Source organism: Adiantum capillus-veneris, chromosome 14 (genome assembly GCF_014529385.1).
Source record: "Adiantum capillus-veneris isolate H3 chromosome 14, ASM1452938v2, whole genome shotgun sequence".
Classification (NCBI taxonomy): domain Eukaryota; kingdom Viridiplantae; phylum Streptophyta; class Polypodiopsida; order Polypodiales; family Pteridaceae; genus Adiantum; species Adiantum capillus-veneris.
In genome coordinates this window covers 112,606,264-112,626,071 of record NC_140944.1, presented here as the reverse complement: position 1 = coordinate 112,626,071, position 19,808 = coordinate 112,606,264, and the positions used below count along the sequence as shown (strand labels likewise).

Sequence of the window (19,808 nt, the reverse complement as noted above, 5' to 3'; positions counted from 1 at the left end):
ACAGTCTCGAGGGGCCAATCTGGAAGACAAGGCATAGGGACTATTACTCGGATGCACTAGGAAGAGCAATCATCACACCACAAATCCGAGAGACGAGGCAACCACCGAAATGGCTAAGAAAAACATCCGCCAAGATACTAACTGCACTATGGGCTCAAGCACACCATTCAAAGCCGCAAGAAATGGGCAAGGAAAACCAAGGATTGGAAGACATCGGTCATGGTACTCCGGTGAATGGAGCACTGATAGTCAACCGAAGATGGTAACCTGGAAGCCCCCTCTGAAAGAGGAGTATCCTCAAAAGTACGCTCTGAGGTAGCAATTGACTCAACCCACGTCGGAACGGAGCAAATACTCTCACTGAAAGCTCTAGAGCTGAAGTTGAGAACTCCCCCAGAGATAGGAAGCCCCTCTCTTGCTCAATCCTCGGAAAAGAGAATGAATACCACCAAAACGAAATATGAGACAACTGGGGTAAAACTGCTTCGTCTGTAACTGAATAGCAAAGCCTGAATCTCATGGAACTTGAGACTCAAAGAGAATCACACTATTGGTAAACTCGAACTGCTAAGAATAGGAAGACCTGAAAGGTCATCACCTGAGGATCATGTTTGCCCAAGAAGTCGTCAGGGTCCAACAAGACCTAGCTACTCAAACAAACTGTTTGAGATCAAACCAAATGTCCGCCACATCTCTGTATCTGCCAAGATCAAACCAATATGCCAAACTACATACAGACTCGGAAAAGCACATATACTCCTATTGTTGTAACTTGCTTCCTTAAAAGCTTCATCAAAACTGTCCTTTGTACTTGTGCGGAAGAGAACATACCCACAACTAAATCGTGCAATCAATACACAACATGTGTAATGTGCAGTGGAATTGAATGATGGTGTATGCTCAAAATGAGTGATGAGTGTGTGCTCAAGGTTCCTTTTACTAGCCCCCCTTTCTACGTTATGAGAGATTGTGCAATGACCAAAACAAAAGAGAGAGTGGAAAGCTATGAGAGAGAGAGAGAGAGAGAGAGAGAGAGAGAGAGAGAGAGAGAGAGAGAGAGAGAGAGAGAGAGGATCGACACTAGATGGGGTCCCAAACCCCCCTCCAAGGGCTCCCCCCTCTCTATTGCTAGAGAGGTATTTGCTTTTGATTGCACAAAGTCTGGTACAATGGTTCTAAATGTTGAGATGCTCGACGTCGACGATGACGATGACGAGGCTAATGGGCTGAAATCTGAAAACGCTAGTGATGCTTGAGAGATGAAAACTGAATAGCTGGTCTTGGCTGAAATCTGCATGTGCTGTGACGATGACGGCGACGACGATGCTTGGTAAAGGTGCTCGTATGGCAAGGCTATGGCTGACTGCAAAATGCTGGGGATCTGTTGACGATGGGCGTGAGATCGACGAGGATCTTCTGGGGGTCAGGATGTGGGTTCTGCGAGGCTAAGGCTGGTGGCGTTTTTCCTGAAAGTGCTGCTGGAGGGCTGCAGAAACGCTGGACTGGTGGGGTACTTTGAAAGGCACCTTGCTGTGCTCCTCTGGCTAACTCTGATGCCCAAAGGCCAGTATTTATAGATGTTTCATGCTGGGTCGGGTGGCCTCCAAAAATACCCCATGATTTGGGTAAATAAAGGGTCACTTTAATAATTAAATTTCCTGATAAGAGGTGGTTCACGTGCGGTAGGAAATGGGCTCACATGTGGTGAAAAAGCTTATGCTTGGTACTAGGTATTGATGCTAATGCTTATGGGTTGTGCAATCAGAGGGTATGCAGCTACTCTAAGTGCCTGGACATGCACGTCCTGCGTGCAAGCTCACAAGGTTGCCAAAACACTTTCTAGGCTCTCCTATGTCAGAGTGTGCAGCGGAAAGTGAGAGAGAGAAAGAGAGAATGGCACGAGAGAGAGAGAAGAGACATGATAGGAGACAGATGGTGGAAAGGCTGGCAGCCCAATAACTCCAGATGGCTACATGATGTGAGATAAGACAATGAGAAAGAGGGTGCCCAATAATCCTCAATATAGCCCAATGACCTAGAAATATGACCCTCCAATATAAATGGGGGAATATGTGACCAAAATAGGTCTAAAGTGGGAAATGTGCTGAACAACCTTAAGTGTGCGTGAAAATCCCTATCCAGCAGGTGTACGGGTGGCCAACCCACAACCAAGGGCCAGTGCACGTGATATGTGTGAAGCCTGTAGACAGTGTGTGAAGCATTTGGAGATGAAGAATCTAACATCCCAAACCCTAGAAATAGAAGTTACAGCTTGTCCACATGCACATAGGGTTAGATGTGCACGTGACATCCCTCCCTTTTTCAAGGTGAGGTATTGGTATTGAGCTATATGGTGTCGGTATAATCCGCTAACAACTCTTGGGAGTTTGCGAAGAATTCTTCGCCGGCCCACTCTGCTGTGTGGGTCCTACGATACTTGAACTTCAAGAACGTCTACAATGCTTGCTTCTTTGGGCCGCGCCAAAAGCGACAGAATAATTTGCGTCGGCTCCAATGCTTCAACTTCATCTACGATCTCGGGTTCATCTTCTTCAAGAATCTCCTTTGAGGAATATCCTTGAAACCACTTCAAACACAATATCATACACATCTGTTACTAGTTGTGTCACAAAATGATGACGTGGCGGACAGTAGAAACCCTAAAATTCCTGCAAACCCTAATTTTTGCCAGAACCCCTAAATTCCGGAAATCGCGGAGGTGGATTATTATTATTATTATTATTTTTTTGGAAAATGATGAGCGACGCGAATTTTGCTTTTGCTTTTTTTAAAAAAAAAAAGAGAAAAGACTCTCTAAGAGAGAGAGAGAACTGATGCTTTTGATTTTTAAAGCTTTTGGGGCTCTGCTTTTGGGCATCCCTTGTAACCTTTAAATTAGTGGTGAGGGCCTCACTTCTCAGAGCATTTGGACGCAGAGTCTGAGAGTGAAACCCTAACCGCTCTCTTGTACTTTGATGATTGATTAATACAAAAAGAAATACCGAAAGGGGCGCCAGTCTTTGGGGCCAATATCTCTAGGCACGGAACTCCGCCGGGCCAGTGCAAATCTATTGTGATCTGTGAATTGTTTTGAAGTGGTTATTTGGTGCTGTCGCGGTTGATTCTTGACTTGGAGTGTCCAAGTCTGTTAGAGTGGTATCAGAGCACGGCCGATTTCTCTTCTACAGGAAATCCGATCCCCGAATTTTTTTCCGCGGCACCTATGGCTTCAGGCAATGATCAGTCGACTCCCTCTGCATCTGGAGATGCGGGCTGGGATCACAACGAAGATTCAGGCAGAGAGTATGGCCCGCCTTGGCCTACTTAGGCGAAGCGGCGAGAGATAGAGCGTCGCCAGTTAATCGGCGATGCAATAAAGATGATACTCAATTTTGCCAAGGATCCGAAGATGGCAAAATATATGAACCAGACCTCTTTGGAAGAGGTACAGACGGAGTGGCAGAGAACCACAACACCACTCCCGAAATCCGCTCTCAAGAAACCTTCTGCCTCCAAGAAAATATACGGAGCAGGAACTGGAGAACGTGGTTGATGCACGGATTGCTCAGCTTTTCGACGTGCAAAAGAAAGACAAAAAGCACGGCAAAAAGCAAAAGAAAGGCACTGACTTCTAGTGATATTTGGGTCGTCGGTTGACATTTGACAAGGCAAAGAAACGGAAGAAGTGTGTTCGATTTGAAGGAGTACCCAGTTCTTCTTCTTCTTCTTCTGACAGTTCTTCTAGCTCCTCGGATTAGAGCGAAGAAGACAGAAAAATCAAAAAGTGAAGCAAGACACAAAGCTTCGGAAAGGGCAAGAAAAAGGCAAAGAAGGCTACATCTCGCCCAGAGACTGACAGTTCTACTGAGGACTCGTCTACAGACAGCTCAGATTCCGATGACGGAAAGTTTTATGCGAACAAGAAGAATTTTTTTTACAAAGCCAACCAGTATGACTTTCTCGAAGATAAAAGCAAGAAAGTCCGAGAGTTTAAGGAAGGTGGCCACTCGATCAAGTTTGATACTTTTGAGGATACTCAGATGCTTCGAAGGCTTTGTCTTTTATACAGCAGTTTGACATCGCTTTCGCGGGAGGACGCTATTCAGAGCACTCCAAGATTCGGAGAGCTGCCTCTTACTTTAAGGGGAATGCTCGTACTTGGTGGTCCACGCTTCTATTAAGCAAGGCTGTGCCAGTTACATGGCTGAAATTCAAGAGGATTTTTATTTCTTCTTGGTTGACTCAAGAGTTTGAGCGAGATATACGAGCTGCTTGGAACCATCTCCGGATGACCAAGAGCAATACAGTGAATTCTTATTGTGAAAGATTCTGGAGCTCTTTTCTACCCGCCTCTTCATTCAAGAAGATCTCGTTCAGAGAACAGATTGAGCGGTTTACCTTGGGTCTACCTACAGAGATCCGAAATCACTGCTTGGAACAGAAGTCAGCTTCTATTCAGGAGTTGATGAGTCATGCGAAGCGGGGCTTTGCCATTCACTCTGGCAGTCTGACCTACCCCACAGATGAGGCCATGACACAACGAGCCGAACAGACTTCTGGGAATGAAAGCAGAATGAAAAAGAGCAATCCAGAGAAAAAAAAAGGATGCACGACCCAAGCTTACTCCTGAGGAGAGAGCTCGCTTCATCAGAGAGGGGAAGTGCTTTGGATGCGGGCAACATGGACATATTTCCGCAAAGTGCCCTGATAAGGCACAGAAAGAACAGAATGATAAAGACGACGACAGGTCTGAGAGTTCGAGAGCAGCTGAGGAATGTGGCAGAAAAGGCAGATAGAAAAGCAAAACTGGTACCACATGGCGTGGGACCTGCACCGAATCTAATGAATGAAAGTACAAACTTTGCCGCTTTCGGGGCAAAGCGAAGGATCAGGAAGCTCTTTTGAAGGAGCCAAGGCCAACTTCTTTTCACTTGGAATTGGCGGCTCGATTTGGAACTATGCCCGACAGACTGACGCCACAGGCGGAGGTAGTTCGCCGACTGGCACCCGGATGGGATGTTGCCATTACACCGAGCATTGGCAAACTTCGTTTGCAATGACAGGGGTGTTCAGGGCACGCGAGTGACGTTCTACTCGGGATCCCTTGGTACCACAAGAACTACGCCGTGGTTGACTACCGGGCCGAGAAAGCGACTTTGATAAATGAAGGGCTTAGAGATTGTACTTGATGAACTTCAGTTTTCTTATTTATTCTTTTGGGAGAACTGAACGATGGATAAAAGTTGAATATGTTTTGACCTGAAGAAAAGAACGCCAAGATTTTTTTCTCCACGCTCATGCCGATTGCTTTTGAGAGGGCCTGAAGATCATACCATTGATCTGATATCTGGAAGCACGCCACCGAATCGGCCACCTTATCGTGTGAGCCGAGTACAGAATGAAAAGATTATGAACTCAGTGAAAGACCTCTTGGAAAAGGGTCTTGTCCAGCCTAGTACTTCACCGTATTGCTCTCCAGTGTTGTTGGTTTTGAAGAAAGACGGATCTTGGAGAATGTGCATCGATTATAGCACTCTCAACGAAATCACCATCAAGAACAGATTTCCAATTCGTAGGATTGATGATATACTCGACAAGTTATAGGGATCCTCGTGCTTTAGCAAGATTGACTTGAAGAGTGGATATCATCAGATCAAGATCGCGCCAGGAGATGTCTACAAGACAGCTTTTCGGACGACTTTTGGGTTATTTTGAGTTTTTGGTGATGCCTTTTGGCTTAACCATTGCTCCTGCGACATTTAACCGGATGATGGATAGGATTTTTCGAGAGTACTGGCTATTTGTTGGCACTTTCTTTGACGACATCATTGTTTTCTCCAAGAATGAGGCAGAACACAGAGATCATCTGCTTCAGGTCTTTCAGGCATTACGAGATCACAAGTTAGTGATTAATGCAAAGAAAAGTGAATTTTTCCTACCAGAGATACACTTTTTGGGACACATTGTGTCAGCAGCACAACAGGAGTGCAAATGGACCCGGCCAAGATAGAGACTATCCGTGATTGGCCCGATTTGAGGAATGTCCATGAAGTTAGAAGCTTCTTGGGACTGTGTTCGTACTACAGGCGGTTCATACGAAAGTTTGCAGAGGTTGCTTCCCCTTTGCATACCTTGACACAGAAAGGAGTACCTTTTTCGTGGGGACCCACAGAGGTGACTGCCTTTCGGACATTGAAAGAGAAATTGACTACGGGACCAGATTTGACTTTGCCGGACTTGCAGAAGTCATTTGAAGTATTTTGTGATGCTTGTGGTCGTAGTCTGGGTGCGGTCTTGATGCAAGAAGGCCATGTCATAGCTTACGAGAGTCGTTTGTTCTCTAGGCCGGAGATGACAACACAGATTTATGAGAAAGAGCTTTTGGCGGTTATCCATGCTCTTACTCAGTGGCGGCATTACCTACTCGAAGCGGATTTTACTGTCTTTACAGACCATCAGAGTTTGCGCTACTTCTTGTCACAGAAGCAGCTTTCGGAAAAGCAGATGCGGTGGGCAAACATCTTGTCACAGTTCCACTTCAAGATTGTCCATGTGCAGGGACAAAAGAATGTGGTGGCAGATGCTTTGTCTCGGAAACCGTTGGTTTTGGCTATTTCCGTGATACATCATAGGAGCTTCGAGGATATGGTCGATCAGTGTGCCATAGATACAGATTTTGCAGATATTTTCACACGGATACGGGATGGGGAGACAGTAGCTGGATACTCCCTTCGGGAAGGCTACTTGATGAAAAAGACTATGTTGTGCGTTACACAGCCGTTGAGGGAAAAGGTTATGACTGATTGCCACTGTCCACCTTTTACGCGTCACCGCGGCATTGCTACCACCATGAAAGGGGTAGAGAGAGATTTCTTTTGGCAGAGACTGAAGAAGGATATGGAAGAGTTTGTGCGCAGTTGCTTGGTATGCCAGAAGGTCAAGTTTGACAGGCATAAGACACAGGGATTGTTACAGCCTTTACCCATACCCACCCGCCCCTTGGAAAATATTGAAATGGATTTCATTTTTTTTTAATCTCCCGAGAATACAGAATGATCACGATGATTTTCCGATTACATGGCACGCCTGAGACGATTGTCTCCGACAAAGACCCCAGATTTATGAGTTTGTTTTGGAAGGCAATTTGGGAGAACATTGGCACGCTGTTGCAGTTCTCGTCATCGTTCCACTTGCAGACTGACGAGCAATCTGAGATTGCCAATTCAGTGATTTTAGATTTATTGAAGTCTTGTATCTCGCATCAGAAGACTCAATGGGAAAAGAACTTACCTTTGGTGGAATTTGCCTACAATAACACGATACACTCTTCGACGGGGAAGATGCCATGTGAGATTGTTGAAACTGCTGCGAAGGTTCCATCCTTCCTGAGCACGAAAGATTAGAAATTTGAAGCGGATGAATATTCGCGAGATTTGGATACGGCTTTTGCCAAGGTTCGCGAGACTTTGCAGGAGTCTCAAGAACGACAGAAAAAGGCAGCGGATCGCCATCGTCGCGACTGGAAACTGAAGGAGGATGATTGGGTGCTCTTACTTTTGAAAAGGCACGCCTAAGAAAGAAAAAGGGAAAGGAGAGGCTTTTTCCAAAGCTTAGTATGTGATACTACGGACCTTTCCAGATTACTGACAAGATAAATGATGTCTCCTTCCGATTGGAACTGCCAGATACTTGGAGGATTCATAATGCATTGCATGTGAGTCTCTTGAACCCTGTTAAGGGTGATGTGCCTGATGATGGGGAGCCTTATGAGCAACCCGAAGTGGAAGAAAACGAGGAGATCCTTGTTCCTGAACAGATTTTGGCACATAATGATACGAAGAAAGGTAAAGTCCGAAGGCGGTTCTTGGTTAAGTTCAAGAACTTTCCTGCATTTGATGCGAAGTGGATGGAGGAGGAGGACCTAGCAGATACTCCTCGGATTGTGAAACTTTACCTCGATGTTTTGGTTTAGCATAGTCTACTCCAAACCGAACCCAGAATTCAGCTTGGCCGGAGATCTGGTGCAGTGGGATGCACAAGAGGGGAGTCACTCCACTCCTTTGTCAACAGATGCCTCGATTTTGATACTAAAGTCACTGATGTCTCTTTGAGCTTCAGGGATACTGAGAGCTTACAGTATTCTGCTGGATGACTTTATGAAATGGAATTCCTGATTATGATACTGATTTGTTCCTGACTTCTTGTGAGTGCAGGAACTGATAGACAAAATGACTGCAGCATTTTGGTCTACTTGATCTCGAATAGATATGGTTGCAATAGGGGTTAGTCAATCGGACATCGATGAGGTCCCGATTGGACCTAGATGTGATTGCTAGCTACATTGCCGATAAATCATGGTCTAAGATCCGAATGAATGTTGAATGTCATGTGATGTCCTGTGATGTCGTGTGATGTGACTGTCGATTTTGTACATGTGCTAGATGTGCGTTCCTAGTACGTAGGTACTAACAGTCAGTGTCTGCTAAGACGGTTTATGGCTTTTGTCGGTTTTGCAGGCGTAATCGCGGTCGATTACAATGCTTTCAAGAGGGGGGTATGTCACAAAGTGATGACGTGGCGGACAGTAGAAACCCTAATTTCTGCCAGAAACCCTAAAATTCTTGGAAACCCTAATTTTTGCCAGAACCCCTAAATTCCGGAAATCGCAAAGGCGGATTATTAAATTTTTTTTTATTTTTTTTTTGGAAAATGATGAGCGACGCGAATTTTGCTTTTGCTTTTTTTTATAAAAAAAAGAGAAAAGACTCTCTAAGAGAGAGAGAGAACTGATGCTTTTGATTTTTAAAGCTTTTGGGGCTCTGCTTTTGGGCATCCCTTGTAACCTTTAAATTAGTGGTGAGGGCCTCACTTCTTAGAGCATCTGGACGCAGAGTCTGAGAGTGAAATCCTAACCGCTCTCTTGTACTTTGATGATTGATTAATATAAAAAGAAATACCGAAAGGGACGCCAGTCTTTGGGGCCAATATCTCTAGGCACGGAACTACGCTGGGCCAGTGCAAATCTATTGTGATCTGTGAATTGTTTTGAAGTGGTTATTTGGTGCTGTCGCGGTTGATTCTTGACTTGGAGTGTCCAAGTCTGTTACAAGTTGAGTGACCGAAAAAAATTATGCTTTGTAAATGATTGCAGATGGAATGGAGAAGAAAAATGTGACAAAGGATCAAACCTTTCAAGAAGTACATGCCAAGAATGCGATATAAACTTGACGTTTCGAGGTCTCATTAAGTCATTTGTATCTATGTGATACGACCTTTCTTGCGGATACATGCGATGATAAAAGAGTGCTGACAACACAAGATCATCAATGGCGTGTAGTTATGGTATGCAATCGAGAACGTTTGCGATTTCAAGAGGGGGGTATGTCACGAGGACGGGCAACTGTTAACTATGTCACGAGGACGTGACAATTGCTAACCTTAGTTGGTTTCTTTCCAATGATTTTTGTTTAAATTTTTGAGACCCTTTTTTTGAAGTTGCAAATGGCCGGACATTGTATGGCCAATGTGAACGGTAGTTTCACTCGCAGATGGGAAGTTGGTTGGCATTTGAACTCGTATAGTAAAAGGATGTCTAGGCTCAGTTCAAGATCATGTAGGTCCCCCCGTCGCAGTTAGCAAGTTGGTGGATACTAGGAAGTGAACTCAATAAAGGCATAGTGCCAAGGTGGGGTCACTGAGGGAAAGTACCCGCCGACAACTGGGCCACATTGCATTTTTGGATGCGGTCTCAGTGGGGATAGATGGTAAGATGACCAGCGGGAGTCCAACGGAAGCATCCCCTAAAATTTAGGGAACTGCTATTTTGGCCATAAAATCTGTTCGCGTCATTACCTCTAGAATGACAAGGAGAACATTTTAGAACTCTACTGCAAAGTCAATTGGGCAACCAGTCGGGAGATTTTTAAGCGGGAAGCCCAAAGTGGGAAATTGCTTATAAATGTGCCAAGTGGCACACTGTGGTGCACTTTCCTCTTGCAGCAAGAAGGGGCGCTGGATTTGTAGCTGAGAGAGCCTCATTTGCAAGCTTGTTCATCACAGGTTAAGAGCTATTGACTGCAAGCTTTCCTTCTCATGTACAGTGTGGTGCAAGAAGTCATGTCCTGCACACCTCACACTGCTCTCTCTCTCCCCTACGTGTAGTAATGTGATGCCCCACAAGAAGGCTCTTCATTTGACTCATGTACAGCTGTGTGGTTATATGCGTTTTTGTTGAGGCAATAGCCTCTCTGAGCAGGAACAGGAGTAGCTAACTGCTGCTCCAAAAGCAGGGAGCGGTGAGGGTGATAACCCCACTGTATAGGTGCGTTTTCAGTACCGGTTATGCAGTGAATTTGGACTTTTTTTCAGCCATATGGGTGATAACCCCACTGTATAGGTGCGTTTTCAGTACCGGTTATGCAGTGAATTTGGACTTTTTTTCAGCCCCATTGTTAGAGGACAGTTCAGGGACTGTTTAGGGTTGAAAACAGGGCAAAAACCAGTAAATACAGCATGCTGAATTTACTGTTTTTGGGCAGAAATCAGAGCGTTTATGTCAGTGGAAGTGAGTTCCAGCAAGGGAATTGGTTTCGGGCAAGTTTTGGGGTTGTTATGCTCCTTAAATTTCGCCAAAACATGTGGTATGGTCCCAACGGGAAGCCGCCTCCACGTGGCGGGACTGGACGTCGACTAAGTGCTTCCCAAAAACTCAATGGGGGGACCACGTACGGTTGAAAAACCCTCTCCGTGGGTAGGAGTAAAATCCCAAAGGGGAGGGGGGAGGACATTCGTGATCATAATGCCTTAAAGACGAGTATGAGCTGCAAAGCTAGATCGGGGTGGGTTGAGACTGGGAGAATATGGAAGGCAAGAAGGATGGTCGGACCTAGGGAAAGCCCTGTAAAAATCATCCGAGGATGTCGAACGGACCTATCCAGGGAAAGTTCTGTAAAAATCATACAAGGATGTCGAGCGGACTCAAGGGGGGAACACCCTGAACGCCCAGATACTTTCCGTCGGTTTCCAACCAACCCCCCTAGGTTTAGAGGCTTGGCTTCTCATATTTGAATGCAAGGGGACAAGGAATGTACCTCATGACACAACCGGTGGCAGCCAAGAGGGACACAATCCCTGGAGGACCGCTTGGGGGGAGAGGCTTTTGGCCGTAATTCCGCACCAACGGTATGAAACACTTACCCAGTGGAAGGGGGGACGGTGACGGCCTGAGACCAGAACCTAGACTGGTGGACTGTGAAACGAGGGACGGGTGAGGTGAGGCGACGAGTTCCCCTGACCCACTTCATTTCACGACCCACCAGCGGATGGGTGTTTCATACAGCTGAGGTTGGTGGGTTGAAAGCGCTCCTTGTGTAACCTTTCCGCTGGTCTCCCCCTTGACTCACGGAGAGAGTAAACTCCAAACTAAAGGGGTGGCGGTGACGTCCTGAGACGGACTAGTGGGTTGTGAAACGGGGGACGGGTGAGGTGAGGCGACGAGTTCCCCTGACCCACTCCATTTCACGATCCACCCTCCCTCGGGGCGGTGCCAATGTCACCCTCCACGGAACAGTCAACGCTTGTGGAAGGGTGGGTGCGCCGTGAAACGGGAGACGGGTGAGGTGAGGCGCCGAGTTCCCCTTACCCATCCCATTTCACGGAACACCCTCTACTTCGAGCCAAAATCATGGACCCTCGGGCTTGGTGATCCACCCGCAAGTGTACCAATTACGTGATGAGTTACAGTAGGGTGTGGATTCTAAAGTCTTGCTAAACACGGGACCGTTATGGACCACACCCAGATCAAGGACCCGCTTGTCCCTCGGTCTCGCCCACCGATTGAGAAGCAAAACGTTGTGCGGATTGTACCGATACTTCATGTGAATCCACGAATTTAGAGGATGGAGTTGATTCGTAAACACGTTGGCAGTTGTGACCATGAAATCTTACATGCAGGATAACCATAGTCCGGAAAGTGGGTTGTCGATCCCCCGGGAACGACATACCTACCCCGGACCCCTCCAAATTAAAGGTGAACAACCTGTTCATTAAGTATAGTCGTGCATTTTCTATGAATTCACAACCATATTATATAAACGATCCAAGAGCACCAGTTAAGGGTACCTGGGCTGACGTGGAAGAGGGCTGCTACCAGGTACCCTCGGGGAGGCGGGCGCTGGGAGCTTCCCCGAGTACTGCGAGCGACAGCACCCCAGAAAATGGGGAGCGGGCCCCGCTGGTCGCTGCTACGGTGAACCCGAACTCACAGAAACTGGGAAGGACGGGATGAACCAGTGCGTAGCGGGGCAGCAAAACTCACTAGCTATGGCTGAGACCGGACGCCTCACAGTTAACTCGGAAGGGCAACCATCTGAGGAGCTGAAGGGCGGGGGCATAGACCAAGATGGAACGAACTCAACAAGGGAAGTACGGTACATTGAGGTCATGAATGCCGATCAACTTCAAAACAACAGGCTAAGATCCTTGTCGATACCCGAGATTGACCCGGTCGCCGCCCCAAGCAGACCGGCTAGAGAGGAACGGGTAATGATGAGAGGTAGGCTTGGGAGGGGTGTTTCAGAAGGGACGGTTGGCAAGCTGTGCATTTGGGGCGCTAATGAACACACCGAAGTGTCATTCAGCAAGGCCTTGAGACGCGCACTAAGATCAACCTCCCTGTTTGCAAGTATTGAGCTTTTGGATCGATTCCTTAACAATCGGACGGGGAGCACCCGCTTTGATGTTTTCACTTCTAGTAAACAAGCAGCCCTAGATGTCCTCCAGGTCATCCAATCGGAGAGTAGGCTTAGGTGGTTTGCTAAGATCTCGCTTCCTTTCGCTAGGAGAGATAGGAACCGTTTGAGGCCGGCGATGGAAGTGTTGAAATCGCCGATCTTTGCCACGCTTAACATTAATGGACTCCGGTCGAAGCGGGGGGAGTTGGAGTACATAATGTTACAAAAGACTTGGAATGTGGTGGGTCTCCAAGAGACTCGACTATTTCAGGGTGCATGGCCCCTTAGAATGGCGGGGTATTCGACATTCCAAGTGCCAGGGTCTGATAAACCAGGGGCCAGGGGACTTGTGACCTTGGTCTCCCAGGAACTCAGAGCCTTTGAGTTGGGAATGTCGGACGTAAACTCCTTGTTTGTTCAACTCTTTCCTTTAAATATGAAGGATGGTTGGATTTATGGAAATGTTTATGTCCCGCAGAGGCAGTTAGTGGATGAACGAGCAGACGTCTTAAGCGCGTTAGCTTCGAAGCTTCGTAGGTTGGGCAGAAAGCGCCTTCCTCTCCTGATCGGAGGGGATTGGAATCTTAGACGACGCCCGATGAAGAGATGGCTGGGGAGTGAAGACCTTGATTTTAAGATTGTCCAAACGAGAGGCTCTGGACTCTCGTATCATTCTTCCCGTGGTAAAGGACGATCAGACATTGACTTCTTTTTGGCCAATGATCTTGCCCTTCAATTCCTCGGCCATTCCAGTGTCCAGAGATCGGTGGATGTTTCGGACCACTGGCCTGTTAAGGTGAAGTTGGTGTGTGATGCGGTGTGTGCGGAGCCTCCCCCACCCCCCCCCCCCCCCCCCCCCCCCCTCCATTGATGCGACTAGAATTGAGCCAGCGGTTCAACTCTTTTTACACCACAACTTCTGGGATTCCCTACCAGAAGCAGCGGAGGAGGGGGAAATCACGCAGGCGGCGGTGAACCGTCAGTCGAAGAGCTTTGAGGAGGCAGCTGAAAGAGTCTCTCGAGATGTTGGTGCGTTCTCCGTAAGGCTCCCCAAGAGGCCTAATAGAGGCTTTAGGCTAGACCCGAGAGCCCGGAGATCCATCAACCGAAGACGGGAAGCTTGGAAGTCTCTGCGGGATGCAGAGAGTGATTCCTCTAGTGAAGATAGGGCGTGGAGGAAGTTTGTTGAATGCCGAAAAGAGGCGCGAGCTGAAACGAAGAGAAGCGAGAGAGAGGCTCTCAAACGATTCATGCTCAAGAGCGTCGAATTGGCAAGACGCAAGGAATGGTATGCTTGGTGGAAGCATATGAAAGCCGTTCTAAGGGGGAGCAGAAAAGGAGGTCCCGCTCAACCCCTAAGAGACCAGAACGGCGAGTTGCAGGCGGACGAAGAGAAGATCCGAGACATTTGGAAGGATCATGCTTCTCGCGGCTTCGCCGATCCCTCCGGGCACAGCAAGGACCCAGAACACTGGCAAAACCATGCTGTGCGACTTTAGCCTAGAATAGAGGACATCAATGACTCTATTAGATGGACTGAAGTTCGAGAGGTATGCCGCAAGATCAAGCGGCATAAAGCAGCTGGGATAGATGGCATTCCCCCTGAATTTTTCAAGATCCTTATGCAAGACAAGGGAACTAGATCGGATCGATTTAAACCAAATACAGACATGGGAAGAGCAGTCTTCAAACTGCTATGTACTTGGTTTGATTCAGGGAAGTTGCCGGAGGCATCATCTACCTCGGTAGTGGTGTATATCCCGAAGAAGGGTGATCTTTCTAATCCGGACAACTACAGAGGGATTTCTCTTATTCCAATGTCTCTGAAGCTCTTGACCTCACTCGTGATCAATAGGATCTCAGTGAAACTTGAGGAAAGAAACTTCTTCTTGCGTGGTCAAGCCGGATTTCGGACTCAGGAGGAATGTGTGGCACAAGTGATTGCCTTGAAAGAGATTGTGCTCAGACGAAAGGTTGTTAAGAAACCGACGTTTGCGGCATATATTGACTTTGAAAAGGCGTACGATACAGTGCCACACGAGGCGCTCTTTTTAAAGATGGAAGCCATAGGGATTGGAGGTCGTTGCTTGAATTTCTTTCGAGCCTTGTACCAATCTTCCAAGGTCAGAGTGCGGGTGGGAGCGAAGTTGAGTGAGGAGGTCCAAATCGCCCGTGGCGTGCGTCAAGGGTGTCCCGCGTCGCCTACTCTCTTTAATATATTCATTAATGACATCTTGGATGAGAGTGCGACTGACCTTGGGGTGGCTATTCCAGGCCTACTCCTGAAGATCCAGGGCCTGCTTTTTTAGTGCTCTCTTGCCCTCAGGCCTGGACTCCCTCTAGACAGTTCCACACTAGCTATGCAATGCAGGGCAGTTAGATTTCCAGGGTGCATGACCCCTTAGAATGGCGGGGTATTCGACATTCCAAGTGCCAGGGTTTGATAAGCCAGGGGCCAGGGGACTTGTGACCTTGGTCTCCCAGGAACTCAGAGCCTTTGAGTTGGGAATGCCGGACGTAAACTCCTTGTTTGTCCAACTCTTTCCTTTAAATATGAAGGACGGTTGGATTTACGGAAATGTTTATGTCCCGCAGAGGCAATTAGTGGATGAGCGAGCAGATGTTTTAATCGCGTTAGCTTCGAAGCTTCGTAGGTTGGGCAGAAAGGGCCTTCCTCTCCTGGTAGGAGGGGATTGGAATCTTAGACGGCGCCCGATAAAGAGATGGCTGGGGAGTGAAGACCTTGATTTTAAGATTGTCCAAACAAGAGGCTCTGGACTCTCGTATCACTCTTCCCGTGGGAAAGGACGATCAGACATTGACTTCTTTTTGGCCAATGATCTGGCCCTTCAGTTCCTCGGCCATGCCAGTGTCCAGAGAGCGGTGGATTTGTCGGACGATTGGCTTGTTAAGGTGAAGTTGGTTTGTGATGCGGTGTGTGCGGAGCCTCCCCCCCCCCCCCCCCTCCATTGATGGGACTAGAATTGAACCGGTGGCTCAACTCTTTTTGCACCACAACTTCTGGGATTCCCTACCAGAAGCAACAGAGGAAGGGGAAATCACGCAGGCGGCGGTGAACCGCCAGTCGAAGAGCTTTGAGAAGGCGGCTGAAAGAGTCTCTCGAGATGTTGGTGCGTTCTCCGTAAGGCCTCCCAAGAGGCCAAATAGAGGCTTTAGGCTAGACCCGAGAGCCCGGAGATCCATCAATCGAAGATGGGAAGCTTGGAAGTCTCTGCGGCATGCAGAGAGTGATTCCTCTACTGAAGATAGGGCGTGGAGGAAGTTTGTTGAGTGCCGAAAAGAGGCGCGAGCTGAAACGAAGAGAAGCGAGAGAGAGGCTCTCAAACGATTCATGCTCAAGAGCGTCGAATTGGCAAGACGCAAGGAGTGGTATGCTTGGTGGAAGCACATGAAAGCCGTTCTAGGGGGGAGCAGAAAAGGAGGTCCCGCTCAACCCCTAAGAGACCAGAACAGCGAGCTGCAGGTGGACGAAGAGAAGATCCGAGACATTTGGAAGGATCATGCTTCTCGCGTCTTCGCCGATCCCTCCGGGCACATGAAGGACCCAGAACACTGGCATAACCATGCTGTACGACTTTGGCCTAGAATAGAGGGCATCAATGACTATTAGTTGGACTGAAGTTCAGGAGGTATGTCGCAAGATCAAGCGACATAAAGCAACTGGGATAGATGGCATTCCCCCTGAATTTTTCAAGATCCTTATGCAAGATAAGGGAACTAGATCGGATCGATTTAAACCAAATACAGACATGGGAAGAGCAGTCTTCAAACTGCTATGTACTTGGTTTGATTCAGGGAAGTTGCCGGAGGCATCATCTACCTCGGTAGTGGTGTATATCCTGAAGAAGGGTGATCTTTCTAATCCGGACAACTACAGAGGGATATCTCTTATTCCAATCTCTCTAAAGCTCTTGAACTCACTCGTGATCAATAGGATCTAAGTGAAACTTGAGGAAAGAAACTTCTTCTTGCGTGGTCAAGCCGGATTTCGGACTCAGGAGGAATGTGTGGCACAAGTGATTGCCTTGAAGGAGATTGTGCTCAGACGGAAGGTTGTTAAGAAACCGACGTTTGCGGCATATATTGACTTTGAAAAGGCGTACGATACAGTGCCACACGAGGCGCTCTTTTTAAAGATGGAAGCCATAGGGATTGGAGGTCGTTGCTTGAATTTCTTTCGAGCCTTGTACGAATCTTCCAAGGTCAGAGTGCGGGTGGGAGCGAAGTTGAGTGAGGAGGTCCAAATCGCCCGTGGCGTGCGTCAAGGGTGTCCCGCGTCACCTACTCTCTTTAATATATTCATTAATGACATCCTGGATGAGAGTGCGACAGACCTTGGGGTGGCTATTCCAGGCCTACTCCTGAAGATCCAGGGCCTGCTTTTTGCAGATGATTTAGTTTTATTTGCGGAGTCTAAGGAGGAGTTGCAGGCTAGTTTAGATAGATTGCATAGTTGGGCGGAGAAGTGGGGGATGAAGTTCGGCATAAAGAAATGCCAGGCGACTGTGTTCAACGGGGACCTTGAGGAACTTATTGCCTTCAAGCCTCACATCGGACCTGAGGAGATTCAGGTAGCTTCGGAGTATAGATACTTGGGCATATTAATAGACAGCGAAGTCTCGATCGATACTATCCTTAAAGATAGGATTGAAAGTGCACGTAAGTCTCTGTATGCCCATAAACATCTTCTGTGCTCTAAGAAAATTCCGATGTGGTCAAGGTTGGCCTTTCTCAAGGCGTGCGTCTTCCCAGTGGCGACTTATGGAGCGGATATTATGGGTTCACATGACATGAGGAAGTTGAACCCATTAGAGACGCTTATAGCAACTGGAATGAGGTGGGTAGTCGGTAAGGCCGCGAAGTCGAGTTCTGTGGCAGCAGCAACTCTTCACCGGGAGTTAGGGCTCCCCCCCGTACCAGCTTACTGTGGAGGGCAGAGGGTACGAGCTTTTACCAAATACGCAGGTCTAAAGACTTGGATTGCAGATTTGGTTAACAATATACCAGACTGGAACCAATTCAAGAAGTGGACTTGGTGTAAAAGGACAAAGTTTTGGGGGGAGAGGTATATCAACGGCGCTTCTGTTGAAACCGCAAGACAGGAGAGCTGGAAGCTTTGGGAACACTCACATCAATGTGTGTCCCTTGATCCTTATATCGAGAGGAAGTATGAGGACACGCGTGGATACCTCTTTAGGCAGAGCATTGGGAAGAACCCCGGTGGGATGGAGGAGAAAGTCTTGTTACTAGCAAGAGTGGATGGCTTAATGCTTAAGGATAAGATTGAACGGGCACAGTCGAGGACTTGCCCCCTGTGCGGAATGGAAGAAGGTTCAAGGTCACTTACGCACCTGTTGGTACAGTGCCCTGAACTGGACAATCTCAGAAGCTCAATACGACCCTGTTTGGAACATGCTAGACGGCTGTTAAACAATCCTAGCGGTGAAGATACCGAAGTGCTACTCCTGGGAGGGGAGATTAGCGGAAAGCGATTGCCAGGTTGGGTTGTCCCTCGTGGGGCCCATAATGGTCGTTGTGGACCGCAGGTGAGGAGTGCCTATGCGGATAACGTTGCAGCATTCCTCTGCGGGGCCGTACTGCGATAGTACAATGCTTTGGCCCATGAGGGTGTGTTTGAAGCTCGTATGGCTTGTAGTTATTGCGTACGGTGCGGTCTCGCCTAACATGGTCCTGGGGCTTTCCGAGCGGGCCTTGGTGACCATGGTTGGGCGGATCGGGATGCCTCCTTTGAGCCGACGCCCACTTTGGGTATGGCAGTCCTACCGGACATCCACTGGACGGGGGCCTTTTTCTACCAGGCGAAAATCCTGGAGTACCTGGGCAGGATTCAACACGGTCTGTGAGTTACAAGGGTCTGTCCCTCTCTCTCAGCCTTGGTCCTTAAATGCATCACTGAATTCGTTTGGTGATTTCCCGACGTTACCCTCGGGTGGCGTGACTAACAAGGGAACATGGACTGACTAACATGGCATGAAAAGACTTTTTACTCCCTCGAGGGGGAAACCTGCTTCCATTCCCCGTTGACATGCCACGATACGGCATGGAGGCGCTTTTCCCCTTGTCGGCAAGTCCGCAAGATAACTTGTCTTTGCTTGCTGGCTTGCCGGCTCTAGCCCAAAAAAGTAAAAAGTAAAAAAATTTCCCGAGGGGTGTTTCCAAAAAGTGAAAGTAAATAGATAATAAGAAAGAAATCAACAAAAAGGATAGATAGTAGTCACACGCTGGTGACATACCCCCCCCTGTTGAAATCTCAAACGTCCTCGTTTGCATCTATGTCGTACATGCTCATGGTCAACACTGATGTATTCAACACCTGTCGACACATGTACGACACATACATGCTCATTGTCAACCCTGGTGTATTCAACACCTCGTCGACTCATGTATTGCATGCGTGTGAACCGTGTCCCAATGACATAGTGGTAGCTTCGCACTCTGCCATTGCTTTGAGTCAGTAACTTTCCAATGACAAAATGGTAGCTGCACATTTTGCCACTGTCTTATAGTACACGTTGGATCCCGTAACACTTTCGAGCATACCCAAACCGACAGTTTAAGAATGCAGTTACACATGTACTCTTCAATAGAAGCAATTACTGTATTCTTGACAAGTTGACAAATACTGCTCCCACTTTCCTTTATGCTCTGACACATAACACTTCAGCAGATCTAGGACAGTAGAATTTGCCTCTTCTGACTGCCCATCTGTTTGAGGATGAAATGACGAAGAGAATTTGAGCGTGGTGCCCATATTCTCAAACAAGTCTCTCCAGAACAAACTTGTCATGCGTGGATCACGGTCGCTAACAATGGACTGTGGCATGCCATGATACTTGAAAATATTGCTCATAAACAAGCGTGCCATCTGATCTGGGTTTATCTTCTTCCTGACAGGAATAAAATGAGCCTGCTTGCTGAATCTGCAAATAATAGTCCAAATACCATCGTTTCCTGTCTGCGTTCTCGGAAGATCAAAGATAAAATCCATAGCAATACTTTCCCATGGTTTATCTGGAATAGGTAGTGGTTGCAATA

The 19,808-nt window shown here is 47.6% G+C and overlaps 2 protein-coding genes across 2 annotated transcripts in view; both read left to right on the top strand.

Annotated features, from left to right (window-relative positions):
* The window catches only part of LOC147442956 (general transcription and DNA repair factor IIH helicase/translocase subunit XPB1-like), a 134,810-nt gene that overhangs the window by 68,739 nt on the left and 46,263 nt on the right, over positions 1–19,808 (top strand). The gene's annotated exons all lie outside the window — the stretch shown is intronic.
* Positions 12,083–13,602, top strand: LOC147442957 (uncharacterized). The gene has a single exon (XM_086529906.1). The coding sequence runs from the start codon at positions 12,283–12,285 to the stop codon at positions 13,600–13,602; it is 1,320 nt and encodes a 439-aa protein (XP_086386032.1). The 5' UTR covers positions 12,083–12,282.